Source organism: Artemia sp. Qi Xiang Cuo, chromosome 16 (genome assembly GCF_049724085.1).
Source record: "Artemia sp. Qi Xiang Cuo chromosome 16, ASM4972408v1, whole genome shotgun sequence".
Lineage (NCBI taxonomy): Eukaryota > Metazoa > Arthropoda > Branchiopoda > Anostraca > Artemiidae > Artemia > Artemia sp. Qi Xiang Cuo.
Window position 1 is genome coordinate 40,676,557 of NC_142809.1, and position 17,836 is coordinate 40,694,392.

At 35.6% G+C, this 17,836-nt stretch overlaps 1 protein-coding gene across 1 annotated transcript; it reads left to right on the forward strand.

Moving 5' to 3' along the window:
* Window positions 1-1,453: 1,453 nt before the first annotated feature.
* On the forward strand, window positions 1,454-14,943 carry LOC148942906 (uncharacterized). The gene is made up of 2 exons (XM_089101970.1): window positions 1,454-1,677; window positions 14,230-14,943. The coding sequence occupies exons 1-2, from the start codon at window positions 1,503-1,505 to the stop codon at window positions 14,757-14,759; spliced, it is 705 nt and encodes a 234-aa protein (XP_088958096.1). The 5' UTR covers window positions 1,454-1,502; the 3' UTR covers window positions 14,760-14,943.
* Window positions 14,944-17,836: the final 2,893 nt, after the last annotated feature.

Below are 17,836 nucleotides of genomic sequence, written 5' to 3' on the forward strand. Positions count from 1 at the left end.
ATTTTTGTACATTAGCGGGGAGGGGTGGGGGGCAAAGCAAAGTATATATTAAATACGTAACCTAACCTAATCTAGGTCCCTCTACCCCCCCCCCCCCCAAAAAAAAATACTTTAAATATCGTATACGCAATTAAAACCACGCTAGACATTGTATTTCTCTATAGCGATGTCTTGTATCATCCCGTAAAAACGGGTTTTCCAACGCGTCTCGAGTTTGAGATGTAAAAAGAGTCCAGCTAATAGAAGAGTACCGGTATTACTCTGCTAGAAATGTAAGCGCCTTAATTTTGATCGCCTGAACCTTTAACTGAACTACAATTGACTTCACCAAATATTTAGATACAGTTTTGTCTCCAATTTGTCCAAATGTTTTGAAAGGAATAGCCTATTAGAGGCCCAAGTAACTAATTATGAACTATAGCTGACTTCACTGTAGTGTTCATCTGTACCGCAGTAGCAAAAAAAATGATTGGCGAACACAATCTTATTCGTACAAAATTATTCTTCTTCTTCCTCTACTGGATTTCCTCCTTTTTCTCTTTTCTTGTAAATTTCTTTCCAATTTTTATATGGAATGAGTAGTTTTCTGGGTTCATTCCCAGAAATCGGATAGCTTCTTGTTCGGCAAACGTACTGCTTTGCTTTGAGTACATTAAGTTTGAGCATATTAATGGACATGAATAGATGGGAGTGACTGCGAAAGAGGTATTTTAGATTAGGTGAATCAGATAAAAATGTTTTTTTTGGGTAGTTTATGCCAACAGCACAGAAGTGTAAATTTAGATTTGCTATTGTGCCAAAATAACATCAATAGCCTACAAAAATGTTTATTAATACATGTGACATAACATTTCATTTAGATGCATTTGCAAAGTCGATTGAGGAGAACTCAGAACCCATCAGTAAATACACAGAACTTTACAGACAATAATAAAGTTAATAAACCCAATTATTTGTTATGTCTTCAAAGAATGGTTGCGCCAAACAGCTTTTGACTTCTTTTTATTAAATTCGAATTTCTATGTTTCCAGTTGTTAATTTGATTTTGATCTTATTCAGAGGAAATACTGGAAAGACCACTGGGGGTGGCACAGGCAGAGACAACAGATCGTATTGGCTAACTGTTAAATCTTATGCACTAATCTGAAGTTTTCTGTTTTGCTAATACTTTTTCTATGATCAGTTCGTGAAAGAATGCAAAGAGCTAATGATTGGCAAAAAGAGTGCAATTCTGATTCGTGAAGACTGTGACTGTCAAGTGCAATGAGATAAAAAAGAGTGCATTGCACACTGAAAGTGTGAAAGTTGGCAACCCTGTTAGGACTTAAAGTGTTCATCTTGTAAGCGGAGCGATAGAAATCGCTTTACATCCCGGTCAGCGTGTAATGTGTAAATTGCCTTTAGGTCTTGCCTCACCGGGTCTCTTTCCACCAGAAAATTCATAGGCAATAATGTCATTCAACTAGAGTTTTTAAAAGTTTGACGGTTTTAATATTATAGCAATGAACATCGATTCTGAAATGTTAATAAGTGCAATTAAAGAAAGACCTGCGTTATGGGACAAGTCAATGGGGTCCTATAAAGATAAACGAAGGAGATTCGAAGCATGGACCGAAATCTGCAAACTTTTAAATGAAGATTATGAATCTCTAACAAACAGCAAAAGAAACGAATTCAGTAAGTGATCTTATCTAGTGGTTACCTCCCCCTCCCTCTGGTGAGCAATAGGTCGTAAAAATATGTATGAAAATGAGAAATAAAACCATTTTAAACTTAATAAACTGTAGTTAAAAGTTGTTTTCCCACTATAGTTAACTTAAACACAAAAAATAATTTTTGAAACTAGTTTATATACCTCCTTTGAAGACTGAAAACTTTTAATCCTGCCTACCTCAGTAAAAACCCACGGGAGATAGGTTTGGGAAACAGGCAGAATTTGCAAGATGGACATTTTTTTTTAATTTTTTTAATTTTATTTTATTTTTGTTCTATTTTTTTTCAATGGCACCTTCCAACTATAATGGTGACATGCCCCACTATTCCTGAGAGTCAGAACAAAATTTCTCAGAATTGGGAGAAATGCTACCAAAAGTTTTTTTTTTTTTACCAAGATTTAAATGAGAATATTTCTCATAATCATGCTTTTGAACATTCTTTTGATGAATTCTTGTTTCAGAGGGAGAGTGGCAGTTCCCCCTCCTCAATGCTATTACTGGTAGCTTAGATCATACGCGTATTTGTTATTTTTCTTGTGGGGGGGGGGCAATAAGAAAAATAAAACCAGGGAATAATAAGAAGACGAGTACTTGTTAAATATCCCGAAAACATTCAAGAAGTTCGATCTGTGTGATCTGAGAAAAATCGGTTTGCATTCCGTTATAATTAGCTTAGTCTTAGTAAAAAAAAGTACGATGCAGGTACCCCCCCCCCCCCATGTAAAATACATCCCCACTGAAAGACAATTATTCCCAACAAATTTCTCCCCACTGTAAATTCCCCAAGAATATCCCCCCAGCAGGAAACTCTCCCGTGAAAAATGTCCGTATGTTTCCCAATAACAAATACTATCAGAGGCAACGCTATAGCGTTGACTATAGTAAAGGCCATACGGCTCCAATGTTTTTTATTTATTCCAATGTTTTTTATTTATTATTATTTATTTTTTCCCAGAGGCACTTCGTATGGAAGGGGTCATCGCATAAGCTTCGGAGGGGGCTCATTTGATTGGAAATCGAGAGTTCTAGTGCCCTTTTTAAGGGTCAAATGTAAATGGAAAGCAACTAACACCCCTTCCACGCCTACCAGTTCCCCAAACACATCCAATCAAAATTTTGAGATAGCCTTTTTGTGCTACGTAGTTGATTTCCAGACAGAAATTATGTTTTTAGGAGGACACCCACAGCCCTCAGGGCAAGGCTTGTAAGTTATGCCCTTGGGGCATATACGCTTTTTATAAAAAGGTTTGTTGTAGAAACTTCAAAAAGGGCTCATTTGATTGGAAATTCAAAGGGCTAGTGCCTTTTTAGTAATCAAAACCGATTGGAGGGCAGCTAATCCCCCTCTCAAATTTTTGAGATAGCAATTTTGTTCAACGTAGTTGAAAATTCTGGAAATTAGGTCTGTGAAGATGAAAACCCTCCCCCCCCCTACAGTCCTCAGGGAAAGGGTTGTAAATTATGCTCTGGGGGCATATAAGGTTTTTTATAGAAAGCGTTATCGTAGAAACTTTAAAAAGGGCTTATTCGATTAGAAAATTAAATTGCTAGTGCCCTTTCTAATAGTCGAAAGTGATTGGAAGCCAACTAACACCCCTTCCACGCCCCTTTTTTCCTGAAACACATCCAATGAAAATTTAGAGATAACCATTTTGTTCAACATAGTTGAAAGTTCTGCAAATTATATCTTTGAGCAGGACACTCCCATCACAGTCTTCAGGGCAAGGGTTATAAGTTATGCCCTGGGGGCATGTATGGTTCTTATGGAAGGAATGCTCGTATAAACTTCAGAGAGGGTTCATTTGATTGGAAATTGAAAGTTCAAGTTCACGTTTTAAGCATCAAAAGATATCGGTGGGTAACCAGCCCCCCCCCCCCCCCCACACCCTGTTTTTCCAAATGCATCCGATAAATATTGTGAGATAACTATTTTGTTCAAAAATCATATAACAAAAACTCCGGTGTTGACACAACCCCCCAGGGCCTTGGGGCAGGCGTTGTAAGTTATGCTCTGGGGCATATATGGCTCTTATGGAAATAATGCTCGTGAAAAGTTCAAAGATGGATCATTTGATTAGAAATTGAAAGTTCTAGTTCACTTTTTAAGATTAAAAAAGGATTGGAGGGCACCTAGCCCCCTCCCCCCTTCACGCCCTTTTTTCCTCAAACCCATCCGTTAAGAACTTTGAGATAGCCATTTTTAAAAATAATTCAAAGAACATATTACGAAAGGTCCGGGGTCGACACAGCCCCCAAGGGTCTGAGGGCTGGCATTGTAAGTTATGCCCTGGGGGAATATGTGGCTCTTATGTAAGGGATGCTCGTAAACACTTCAGATAGGGCTCATTTGATTGGAAATTGGAAGTTCTAGTTCAGTTTTTGAGAGTCAAAAGAGATTAGAGGGAAACTAGCCCCCACGGCCTTTTTTCCCCAAATGCATCCGATGAAAATTTTAAGATAGCCATTAAGTTAAAAATTGTTCAAAAGTGAGATAACAAAAACTCAGGTTTCGACAAAACCCTCCAGGCCCCGGGGGCGGGCGTTGTAAGTTATGCCCTGGGGCATATATGGTTCTTATGCCCCAGAAGGGAATGCTCGTATGAACTTCGGAGAGCACTCATTTGATTGGAAATTGAAAGTTCGAGCTTACTTTTTAATTGTTAAAAGAGATCGGAAGGCAACTAGCCCCCCCCCCATGCCTTCTTTTTCCAAACCCTTCTGATGAAAATTTTTAGATAGACATTTTTTTAAAAATAGTTCAAAGGTCGGATAAGAAAATTATCGGTGTCAACACAACCCTCCAGGGCCCGGGAGAAGGCGTTCTAAGTTATGCCCTAAAGGCATGTGTGGTTCTTATGAAAGGTATGCTCGTATTAACTTCATGGAGGGCTCATTTGATTGGAAATTGAAAGTTCTTGTTCACTTTTTAAGAGTCAAGAGATTTAAGGGCAATTGGACGGGATTTGGAAGGGATGCTCGTATAAACTTCAGAGGGCTGATTTGAATTGAAATTGAAAGTTCTAGCTCAATTTAAGGGCAATTGGAAGAGATTTGAAAAGGATGCTCGTATAAGCGTCAGAGGGCTGATTTGAATTGAAATTGAAAGTTCTAGTTCAATTTTTAAGAGTAAAGAGGGATCGGAGGGCCCCTATCTTCCCCACCCTTTTTCCCCAAACCCAACCGCTACAAATTTTGAGATTGCCAGTTTTTTCAAAAATTGTTCAAAAATTAGATAAAAAACTCCGGTGGCAATACAACCCCCAGGGCCGGGGGAGGGGTTGTAAATCTTGTCCTGGGGGCGAATATGCTTCTTATGAAAAGGGTGCTCGTATAAACTTCAGAGAGGGCTCATTTGATTGGAAAGTGAAATTTCTAGGTCACTTTTTAGGAGTCAAAAGTATACCCGAGAGCAACTAGCAGTAGTATCCCCACAGACACTTCTTCGACGCCCATAGCCACTACTCCTTTCCTCCATTGGTTTGACGGCGCAAGAAGATGGTTTAACGGCGAATCCCTCTTTTGGCGACCGGGTGACGTAATTCCATGCAAATTCTCACCCCTGGCAAGATTCCTATCCTTGGCAAGAGTATTGGGGCGTTTCAATTACTTAGAACGTGGTAGGGATAATAGAGAAATTAAAAAGGGAGCTCCTAGCCCCTTGCATATGTTTCTAGCTGACAAGATTCCCGCCCAGGCAAGATTTGGCATGTCCAGGCAAAATTTGGCATGCCCAGGCAAGAGACCTGAGTGTTTCAATTACTTGGAATGTGGTCGGGATAATAGGGAAATTAACAAGTGAAGTTCCTAGCCCCTCGCACCTGTACAGTGTGGTCAGCTGTTTCTACCGGAGCCCGCTGGTGCCAAGACACACCCTAAGTGGTTTCTTTGACAGCCCTGGCAAGATTCCCGCACTGGCAAGATTCCGAGCGTATGACTCTGGTTGGGATAATACACATGTTCAATTAACAGGGGGAGCTCTTAACCCCTTGCACCTGCACAGCGCAGTCACCAGTCATATTAAGGGAACACACTTATCAAGACTCCATGACACACTGGAGTCCTATGACGTCATACCAATTACCCCGTTTCAAACCGTCAGATCTAATATGCTTGACGTAATTTTATGTGATCCTGCCACAGGAACCCATGCGAAAAAGCCCGCTTGGAACGTGACGACAACTCACACATTACGTAATAATTATGCAACACTGTCACGTAATATTTATTTCGCCCGAAACCCCCAAAACGTTTTTTTTCATTAACTTAATGGCGGCACACACTTTATGTAAGGTCATGTAATGATTGCGCAACCATCACTGCCAGATAATACCGTTTTGACATTTTTCGCCCAAAAGCCTCAAGACATTTTCTTTATTGTGGCATTTAATGTTTTCGCTCGAAACACCTTTCATATTTTTTCCCCTACTTCTTGACCCCGCCAGGACTCGAAAGGTCATTCCCTTCCAATGGCTTTGTGCCTTAACTGGAAGGTTTAAACTGCTATTCCCAGTATTTTGTATCTGGAACCATATTCTAGAATTAACCTATTGCGTGACAGCTAAGATTCCCAATTTTTGGCAAGCACTTGCATGACCTGTAACTCTCCGAATATGACACACTCTAGGAGACATTTACTGTCAAGATATTAATTAAAGGAAATGCATGTCTTACTTGTGCTAAAGAATACATCTTAAAAACGCAGACATTGTTTATAAGAGTCTTATTATTTAAAACAAATTGACAAATAATTTTAAAACATAGAAAAAGGCAGTTAAAAAACACGTTAAAAATTAAGGCTGGAAAGGGCGTTATTCCCCCAGTTTCAAATCAATTACACCATTTAGAAACGAATGTGTCTCATGAGGTACTCTAACTTTTGAAACAAGGAATTCAGTATCTGCACAGATTTACTGAAATATAAAAGCATCCAACTTTTCACCTTTTAGTATTTCGTTGGCTAGAATTATACTTTCATGCATTAATTTGCATGAAAACCCCTGCAGTGAAGAGACGCGATCTTTTTAGGCTAAAATAAATTTCTATGTTATCAGTTTATTTAATTGTATTAGCAGTATCTCTTAGAAACGAACGCGCCTCTTGCGGCATTCCACCTCTGAAACAGGAGATTCAATATCTGTATAGATTTAACGTAATTCGGAAACATTTAACTTTTAGCTTTCGGCATTCCGCTGGCTAGAATGATACTTTTATGCCACAATTTGCTTGAAAACCCCTATACTGAAGAGACATGGTCTTTTTTGGCTAAAATAAATGTCTATGCTATAATTTTCTTCCATAGCGATAGCAGTACCTTTTAGAAACGAACGTGCCTCATACGGCATTCCCACTTCTGAAACAGGAGATTCCATATCTGTATGGATTTATCACAATTCTAAAACATTCAACTTTTAGCTTTTCGGTATTCCGTTGAATAGAATGATAATTTTATGCCACAATTCGCTTGAAAGCCCCATGTACTGAAGAGACACAGTCTTTTTTAGCTAAAATTTCTCTATGTTATCAGTTTTTTCATAGTATAAGCAGTACCTATTACAAACGAACGTGCCTCATGCGGCACTCCAGCCTCTGAAACAGGAGATCAAATATCTGCATAGATTTATCGTAATTCTAAAACATTTAACTTTTAGCTTTTCGGTTTTCTGTTGGCTAGAATTATGCTTTTATGTCTCCATTTACTTGAAAACCCCTGCAGTGAAGAGACGCAGTCTTTTTTGGCTAAAATAAATGTATGTTATCAGTTTATTTCATAGTACTAGTAGTACATTTTAGAAACGAACGTGCCTCATATGGCATTCCAACCTCTGAAACAGGAAGTTCAATATCTGTATGGATTTATGTTAGTTGTAAGACATTTCAATTTTAGCTTTTCGGCATTCCGTTGACTAGAATGATACTTTTATGCCACAATTCGCTTGAAAACCCCATCTAGTGAAAAGACGCAGTGTTTTTTGGCTAAAATAAATGTTTAGGTTATCAACTTATTTTATAGCATTAGCATTACCTCTTAGAAATGAACGTGCCTCATACGGCATTCCAACTATCCATTTCTTCTTCGAGTGGGATGTTATATTTTACACCATCATCATAATATGCCCCAAAAATTCCCTTTACATTAATACCAAACTGGCAAATATAAAGAAAAATTTAATTTGACCTATGGTAAATGAATCCAAGAGACGAAAGAAGATTTTAATTTCATATCCCCGGAGGCAACACTTCCAAATATAAAGAGATATCTTAATTCGACCTAAGGGACATGGATCCAAGAGAAAGAAAAATTCAATTTTATGTCATTGGTAGCAAAACAAGCAAACATAGACAAATCTTAATTGGACCTAGTGTACATGGATTAAAGAGACGAAAAAACATTTTTATTTTATCTCCTTGATAGCAAAACCTTCAAATATAAAGAAAATTTTTAGAAAACCACAGTTTTGAGGCATGATTTGACCTGAGACACATGGGTCAAGAGATAAAAAAAACTTTACTTTCATGTCCTTGATACTAGAATTGCTAAACATAATGAAAAATTTTAATGTGACCTGAGGCACATGGATCCAAGAGACGAAAAACTTTTTAATAACATGTCATTGTCACCAAAACTTCCAAATATAAAGAAAAATGTTAATTCAAGCTAAGGCACTTGGAACCAAGAGACGAAAAAGCATTTTAGTTTCATGTCCCTGGTACCAAAACTTCTAATTATAAGGAAAACTATTAATCTGACCTAAGGTACATGGATAGAAGATACGAAAAAACAATTTAATTTTATGTCCTTGGTAGCGAAACTTCCCATTTACTACCATCTCTTTTTTCACTAAAGTTATTGATGGCACCACAACTGATTTTTTCACTTAGGATTCATTATGTCAACTGATTTTGATTTAGGTTCATTTGGGTTCAGTAAGCGTTCGTTTGTTTTGTAGGAATGGTTTTGTATTCCAGGTTTGTTTTGTATTCTAGAAGGAGTATTTGGGGTGTTGTTAGAATTTTGTGTTTTGTAGTAAATATTTTGTGTTCTGCACTAACTATTTTTCATTCTGTTAGAACTATCTTAGAATTGTGCAATATATTTTTTGTATTTTGTATTGGTTATATCTGTTTCTTAGGAATTATTTGGATTATGCTTGAAGTTTTTCGTAATCTATAAGAAGCATTTGGGGTTTTGTTAGAAGTTTTGTGTTTTGTAATAAGTATATTTTTTACTGTTCTAACAGTTTTTCTTTCTGTTAGAACTATTTTGAAATTGTCTGCAGTATGTTGGTATTTTGTAAGACTTATTTCTGTTTTGCATGGAATGATTTTGGATTATGTTTGAAGTTTTTGTTTCTATAAGAAGTATTTGGGATGTTGCTAGAATTTTTTGTTTTGTAGTAAGTATTTTGTGTTCTGCACGAACTATTTTTCTTTTAGAACTATTTTAGAATTGTGCAAAGTTTTTTTTTGTATTTTGTAAGTTATTTCTGTTTTGTAAGAATTGTTTCGGATTATGTTTGAAGTTTTTGTATTCTATAGGAAGTGTTTGGGATGTTGTTAAAATTTGTTTGTAGCAAGATTTGTTGTAAAATTTGTTTGTCTTTGTAGAAAGTAATTTGTGTTCTTTACCAACTATTTTTTATTCTTTTAAACTATTTTAGACTTATGGAAAGTATTTCTATATTTTGTAAGATCTATTTCTGTTTTGTAAGAATGGATTTGGTTTATGTTTGAAGGTTTTGTATTCTATAAGAAGTATTTAGGGTGTTGTTAGAATTTTTGTGTTTTGTAGCGAGTATTTTGTGTTCTACACCAACTATTTTTCATTCTGTTAGAACTATTTTAGAATTTTGTAAGGTATTTCATATTTTGTAAGAGATATTCATGTTTTGTAGGGATTATTTTGGATTATGTTTGAACTTTTTGTATTCTATAAGAAGTATCATAAACAAAAAATTTATCAAAAATGGAGTTTTTAAAGACCAAACAAAATACTGAAGAAAGAAACAAAGCGAATATTTTGACTATTTAATTGCTGGTTTGTTTGTTTCAGTGAATGAAATTTTCTCTTTTATTTTTTCATTTGTTCGTTAGCATCCTCCAATGGCAGTTAAGAATTTTTGGATTTTGTGCAAATAGCAGATATTGGCAATAGCTCATTTCATGGTTGTTAGGTATTTGATTTTAATTCTTATAATTTTTGTCTTTTATTGAATTGCATTTATGTTCTAATTTTGTTGCTGTTTTTTCTTTGTTTTTTGATTAGTTTTGTTGACTATCCGAGTTTTTTTCTTCTTCGTTATTTTCCTTGTTTATATAATTTTGTTCGCGCCGAAGAAAACTGGCGGTTGTTTTCTCGAAAAATGTGCTTTGTTTTTTCTTCAGTATATTCGTTTGGCCTTTAAAACACCCATTTTTGATCGTTTTTTATGTTATGGCAGGCCAGAGTGGCCTTAGAATTTATATAAGAAGTGTTTGGGATGCTGGTAGAATGTTGTGTTTCTTAGCAAGTATTTCCTGCTCTATACTAACTATTTTTCGTTCTGTTAAAACTATTTGGAAGTGAGCAATATATTTTTTGTATTTTTAAGGATTTATTTCTGTTTTGTAACAATTATTTTGGATTGTGCTAGAATTTTTCGTATTCCATAAGAATTATATAGGGTGTTGTTAGAATTCTGTTGTCTGTAGAAAGTATTTTGTGTTCTTCATCAAGTATTTTTCATCCTATAAGAAGTGTTTTAGAACTGTCCGAGGTATTTTTGTATTTTGTAATACTTATTTCTTTTTTTATATGAATTATTTGGATTATGGTTAAACTTTTTCGTATTCCAGAAGAAGTGTATGGGTGTTGTTAGAATTTTTGGATTTCTTAGCAAGTATTTTGTTTTCATGATCAACAGTTTTTCATTCTGTTAGAACTATTTTAGAATTGTGCTATGTGTTTTTGTATTTTGTAAGAAATATTTTCTATTTTGTAGGAATTATTGTATTATGACTGAAGTTTTTCCTGTTCTAGGAGAAGCATTTGAGGTGCTGTTAAAACTATTTTAGAATTATGCAAAGTATTTTTGTATTTTGTAAGAACAATTTTTTGTTTTTTAGGAATTAAATCGTATTTTGTAATAGGAATTTTGTGATCTCTCAGGATCTATTTTTTGTTTTTTGAGAATTATTATTCTGTTTTGTAATAGTGTTTTGAATTTTGTAATAAGAATTTGTGATTTATTAGGATGTTCGCCGGAGGGTGTCATAGGAGGTGGTACATTGTGTTACGCTGGTCTCAATTGGCAGGAGTCATAAAAAAGAGACGTCAATGAGGGGTTTTTGTTTAAACGATCGATTCTAGTGTGAATAGATATTTCTTAAGGAAAATGGCTGAAAATGCTATAAGTCTGATGATGCACACCAGAGGGTGTTACATGCCTGCCATTGAGTGCAACAGACTGGGGATTGTCGTGGAGCTTTGCAATCTAATAATAGTACTGCAAGTTCCGCTGTGCAAATAAAAAAAAGTCATTTTTAGTTTATAAATTATTTTTGTCGGGGAAATAAGTTGAAAAACCCTTTTGCGGGATAATATGCGCCAGAGGGGTGCACCATTTGGTAGCCATATATTAACAAAGAGGCAGCCGCGCACAAAATCTTGGAATTGGTGGAACTCGGATAGGAATTGGTGGAATCAGAAATGTGAAATCGGAGGTGGGGGGCAAAAATGCCAGTTTTTATAAGACCATTGGAAATAAGGAGAGTGCTCGTTCAAGAAATGTTTTAAATTCCAAGTGGTGTGAAATGATTTGGACCATTACATTCTAAAAATGAAATTGCTAAGTCCTGCTGTTCAAGTAAAAAAGAGTGTTTAACTTAGATTCACAAGCTTATTTTCAGAGGAAAAGGGTTGAAAATGTCCTAGGACTGATGAGAAGGGTGTCACATGGATCGCAGGGTCAGGTGTGAAATGTCGTGGTGGTTTAGGGGTGTTTTGTGGATTATCATGAAAAGGTTGGCACGTAAAAAAAAGTTGAATCTATGGATTGAAGCATAATTCAGTATATGAAATGTCTGAAAAATGTTTTTGGGATGATGATCTGATGTTAGAGGGTTCCGCAGAGAAGTAATAGTGTGGCACTGTGGCGTGAATTGCTTGGAATATCACGGTCTACCAGTGAGTGACCGAGTCCCACTGTTAAAATAAAAAAAAACAGTGTTTAAGTTAGATTCACAAGCTTATTACCGGAGGGAAAGGGTTGAAAATATCCTAGAAGGTAATGAGGTTGATGCCACCTGGATGACAGACGGGCAGTTGCGTAATGCCATGGTGATGTGAGGGTCTTTTGTTGAACATCAGGATAGGCTAGGCTTGCGAAAACTTGAATCAATGGGTTGAAGCATAAGTTTTAACAAGAAATGTCTGAAAATATCTCGGGGGTGATGAGGAGATGTCAGAGGGTGCCGCAGAGCAGTAATAGTGGGGTACTGATGCGTGAGTTGGTTGGGGTATCACGTCCTAGGAATGAAATGCTAAGTCCCGCCATTAAGAAAACACACAAAAACAGTGTTTTAATTTAAATTCACAAGCTTATTGTCAGAGGGAAAAGGATGAAAATGACCTAGGAGGTGATGAGGAGAATACCGCGTGGATTACAGAGGGGCAGGCACATAATGCGGTGGTGGTTTTGGTTGTTTTGTGGAGCATCATGAAAGGATTGGCTTGCAAAAACTTGGATCAATGGGTTGAAGTATAATTTTTAACAAGAAATATCTGAAAATGTCTTGGGGTGATGAGAAAATATTATTCAAATGCGCATATTGTCATGGTGGGTAAATATTCATAGGCTCAATTCAAAGAGACGTGATATTTTTGTTAAAAGCTCTCAGAAATACCTGAATAGGGCCTAAATTTGACTCTAATATCAACCTTGCCCCCTCCAGAATCGACTGCCAGGAGCCCTATTTTTCCTTAATTTACGAATGTTTTTGTTTTTTCGTTTGTCATGTTTTTTAACTGCTTTTTCAATGTTTTAATAATGTTGTAAATTTGTTTTTATTAATAAATTTTGTATCTACAAAGGCCCGTGTCTTTCAAGATTTATTGTTTAGAATAAAACTTCAATGTATTTCACTAATGCAATGAAAAAAACAATGTTATGTAACATCCGTTGTGCAACTCAACCTGTCTGTATTGCATTGGGACACTAATAAACCTCTAATAGGCAGGTGTATTTAATAATGTAAAGGTCAATAGCTTGGGGGACGCTTGTGCTCTGATGTAGAATGGCTTGGAAATCATTTAATCGGTTGGAAAATGTGGATTTTTATTGCAGTGTTACGACTATCATGTAGAAAGTATTCCTCGGAACAGAATATTGGAAAGGATTTCATGGACCATTTGATGAAGGCGCAATTCTATTGGATGGAAATTGGCCTTTTGTCTGAACGGGGGCAAAAATCATTAGAATCTAGTGGACCTCTGAGAAACATGTATTGAGAGAAAAATAAATCTCAAAAAAGGATTATGTAACACCCTACGTGTCTGTGCTCCTAAGTTAAAAACAGGGGGTTCCCCTTGGGTTCTAAAGAGACTATTAACAAAACAAAAACAAATAAGAAAAACAAATAAAAACATTCTGAATTTTACTTAGAATTTAACGTATAGAGAGGGCCCCGCAATAAAAATTTCCAATTTGGCCCCGTACCTAGTCAATCCGGCCCTGATTTTTGTATAAACCTTCGCAAAAATAGTTTTTTCCAAGATAAGCTTAGAACTCTTATTTTCGCTCTATTTTAAATTTATGAATATAATTACTCATACTCATTCTCGACTTTGTTCTAGGAACGATGATTCGTCCCACCAGTCTTGATGTAACCTTGTAACTTCGAATTGTAATTGCCCAAAGCCTCTTTTTTATTTTTGTGTTTTACAGGCACAATGTCAAATGCATCAGCCAATTAAACATCCCGTTTTTCTGTGCAATATTAAAAAAACGTACTATTGCAGTTTTCTTAGTCAGTTTTCTTTAGAGTTTGTCTGTTACCGTGACTGTCCGAAATCTGGTTAATGTCGACAATCACCGGTGAATGTCTGAAATTCTTTTTTTTTCTGCTTGAATTCAATTAGCTTTGTGAGTCATCTTTTTCAGTCTTACGCAAGCTATGATGGTAAAAGTTAAAATTAGGTTAGGGTATGTCAATTTAGGTTAAATTTGGTTATAAATATCAGAGATTGGTTAAAAAACCCAACATAGCCCAAACCTAACAAAACATAATCTAACCTAACCTTTTATCATCACATCTTGCATTAAGCAGAAAAGCTGACCGGCAACGCTCACTAAATCCATGGAGAATAAAAAGGTATTTCGGATATTCACCAGTGAATGTCGACATTCAAGAATATCGGACATTCACAGCAAAATGTCCATATATAACGTCAAATGAAAATGAGGCTTAAAACTAGTCTTTACCCTTAATATGTTTTCGTTATGTGAAGCCAAAAAACTTAAAAATATTTATTTCTTAGGGAAATCTGTGTTGAAGAAATGGGAAAATATGCGAGGCAGCTGGGTGAGATGCCACAAAAAAACGAAAGACCAGGGAGCAGACTCGACCAACAAACTTTCTCGTAAATACATCTACTATGAAGAAATCAGCTTCTTGAAAAAAATTGTCGAATATCGTGAATTCAATATACCCACTAGCGAAGGTGACGACGGTGGAGATGAGAATACAGTTTCACCTATGTATGACAACAGCATTCCAGACAAAAAGATTCAGACATTCAGACAAAAATTGATTAGGTTAAAAAGAAAAATGAAAGAGGTAGACGATAGAAGGGTTGAATTCAACCCGAAAATGGCTAAATTTATAGACTCGGTGGAAAAAGAGGAGGAAAGCAGAATGTGGTCTTTTTTTAAAGGTATATTACCTACTGTTGAAAAGTTTAGCGAAGAAGAAGCAGTGGAATTTCAGTTTGACGTAATGAAAATAATAAAAGATATTACACAAAGGACTCATGCACCATATTTTCTGAAATTAGAATTGCAAGAATAGTCGTAATAACAGTCTGCTTCCATTAACTTTCTTAAGAACATTCTTTCCTAAGCATATGTATTATTGGCATATGTGTATTTTTGTGTTACAAAGACAGTTTTACTTTGGATTTATATGAGAGAAAAACACTGCTTTTCTTAATTTGAAATGCACCAAATTAGATTTAAAATAAACTGTGAATATATTATAACCTTTGGTACTTGTTTATTGGCCAATAAACAGACGAGAAGTGAAGTTTCGTTAATGCTAGAGAAATAAAACAAAATGGACAAAATTATGGCACTTTATGAACAAATTTGGGCTATATATTTGCACATAAGAGGGGGGGGGGGGTAAAGCATGGCATGTAATAAATACATAACCAAACCTAAGCTAGGTAGCTTTTTCCCCCTAAATCCCAAAAAACTAAAGTTTAAATATATTGTCTGGAGTGAGAAACCCTTGTTTATGCAGCGTCAGATAGGTAATTACCGGGTAATGGCTATCTGATTTTTGCTTTTCTCGATGTGTGTATATTGGCTGTTAAACAAGTACCTAACCTATTTTTAGCGCTATTATTTTTACTGTATAGTTATCAGAGCTGTTTCTAGGGTTGGTGTTTCTAGGCCCGGGAAATAATTAATTACAGTACCCACTTCCTGATTCAAATACAGGCAAAAAAAATCAAAGTCGGCAACGCTCCAACCACTGTGCCCTCCCAGCTGCGGCACCCGGGACATTTTCCTCCGATCCTCTCACTTCGCTTTGTCTTTTCTCACGCTAAGCTGAAAAAATAACGAAACAAGAGCTTTACAGTGCGTCAATGAATGAACAACTTGAGTGGTCTGGGGTATATCATGGCTGCAACCTAGTAAAGAGCGAACCACAGCTCATAGTAACCGAAATTTAAAATTGTATTTTGAAACAAAAACTGCTAATGTAAAAAAAATTGCCATCTGACACTGACTTAGGAATGGTAACTATTCTTTCGGTTCGTCTTAAAAGTAAAAGTTTGTTACGGAAAGAAATTTATGGTGATTTCGAAAAATGCCTAAAATCCCTCGAAAATCATGCCAGATCAAAATGAAAAGTGTACCTTTTCAGTGAACTAAAGCCCATAGTAACCAAAATTTAAAAACGTCCTTTGAAAAAAAAACTGTCCACTGAAAAAAATAATTTTCATCTGACACTGACTCAGGAATGGTAACTATTGTTTCGGTTCGTCTTATAAGTAAAAGTTTATTGTGAAAAGAAATTTATGGTGATTTCGAAAAAAAGCCTCAAACCCATCGAAAATGGCGTCAGATCAAAATGAAAAGTGTACCATTAGAATCAGCATAGGTCAAAAACCTCGTACAGGGAAATTACAGTCCCCTTCCTCGAACAACAAGGAAAATATTTTTTTTTATTTACAGGCTTAGAGGGTTACCAGAACATCATAGAGAGATGCTTAATGGCTCATTCCAAAGCTATTTATCATATCTACGTGCTTTTTATAAATTCTGTCATCTGTAAGTGTCATATGGCACTAAAATATTACTTTTTGAGACATTTCTTATGGGATGGCACTAGCAGGCTACCAGAACATAAGAGTGATGTTTAATGGCTAATTTGAAAGCTATTGTTCATATATACATGATTCTTTAGTTTTATTATCAATTTTACCATTCGTAAGTGCGATAAAGTACTGGAAAAAAAACACTTTTGGTGCCACTTCTTAAGTGGAAAAGCCCTGAAGTACAAAACAGGTACTATTGTAATAGTTTTATTCCAGAACCCTTGACTGAAGTTTTACAAGAATCCCTCCCGTACACTCCCCCTCTAAGCCCCTTTAGTAAGTTTCATAAATTGTCTGCTCATCAGTAAGCTACTGAAGGATTAGCAGGCTGCACATCATCGTAGATAGATGTTTAATGGCTCAATTAAAAGCTATTGCTTATAAGTAGTGTGCATTTACGCAATTTCAACGGGGGTTGCATAATACGACCAGACACTCTATATTATGGACCTATAAAACGACAAAACACGTTATATTAAGGACCTATAATGCGACCAAGCAACCAGACAGGTTTTCTAGGGTCAATATCCAAAACTAAAGAGATTTCCTTGGTATAACGTGTTCAAAAGTTTAATGGACTTCCAGTAAAAATACTGGTTTCAGCCGAAGGGTAAAATAATCATGTTTTTTCTATAAAATGTAGATGAACAACTCTTTCTGCATCAGTTTGAAAAAACAAGTCGAATAGATTTCCTTTCTTGATTAATTATTCGTATTCAAATGGATAGCACCAAGAGATTTTTGCCCCTGGGAAAGAGCATTTTTCAATGGTAATAATCCAAAAAAGCAAAAGAATTCCAAAAGGCATTCTTTCTAGCATTACGGTAGAAAAATTGCATTAACAAAAATACGAATATCCATGAAGTATATTAATTACAAATCTTAAGTTCTTCTAATTTCCTTCGGGTTTCTAAAATCTAAATATATTTCATACCGAATAGTATATCATAAATAATTGAATTTCTTATTTACCGAAAGATACCAAGGGTAATATACCCCATGCACTCTCGTCATGACAAACTTCAGTTGCGTTTAAGTGAAACATTTTTTCCACTGAAAATACTAAAAAGGGCATTTTTCAATAATAATAATCCAAAGCAGCAAAAGAATTCCAAAAAGTATTCTTTCCAGCATTACGGTAGAAAAATTGCATTAACAAAAATAAGAATTTCCATTAAGTATATTAATTACACATCTTAAATTCTTCTAATTTCCTTCAGGTTTCTAAAATCTAAATATATTTCATACCGAATAGTATATCATAAATAATTGAATTTCTTATTTACCGAAAGATACCAAGGGTAATATACCCCATGCACTCTCGTCATGAAAAACTTCCGTTGCGTTTAAGTGAAACATTTTTTCCACTGAAAATACTAAAAAGGGCATTTTTCAATGATAATGATCCAAAAAAGCAAATGAATTCCAAAAAGAATTCTTTCCAGCATTACGGTAGAAAAATTGCATTAACAAAAATACGAATTTCCATGAAGTATATTAATTACAAATCTTAAGTTCTTGTAATTTCCTTCAGGTTTCC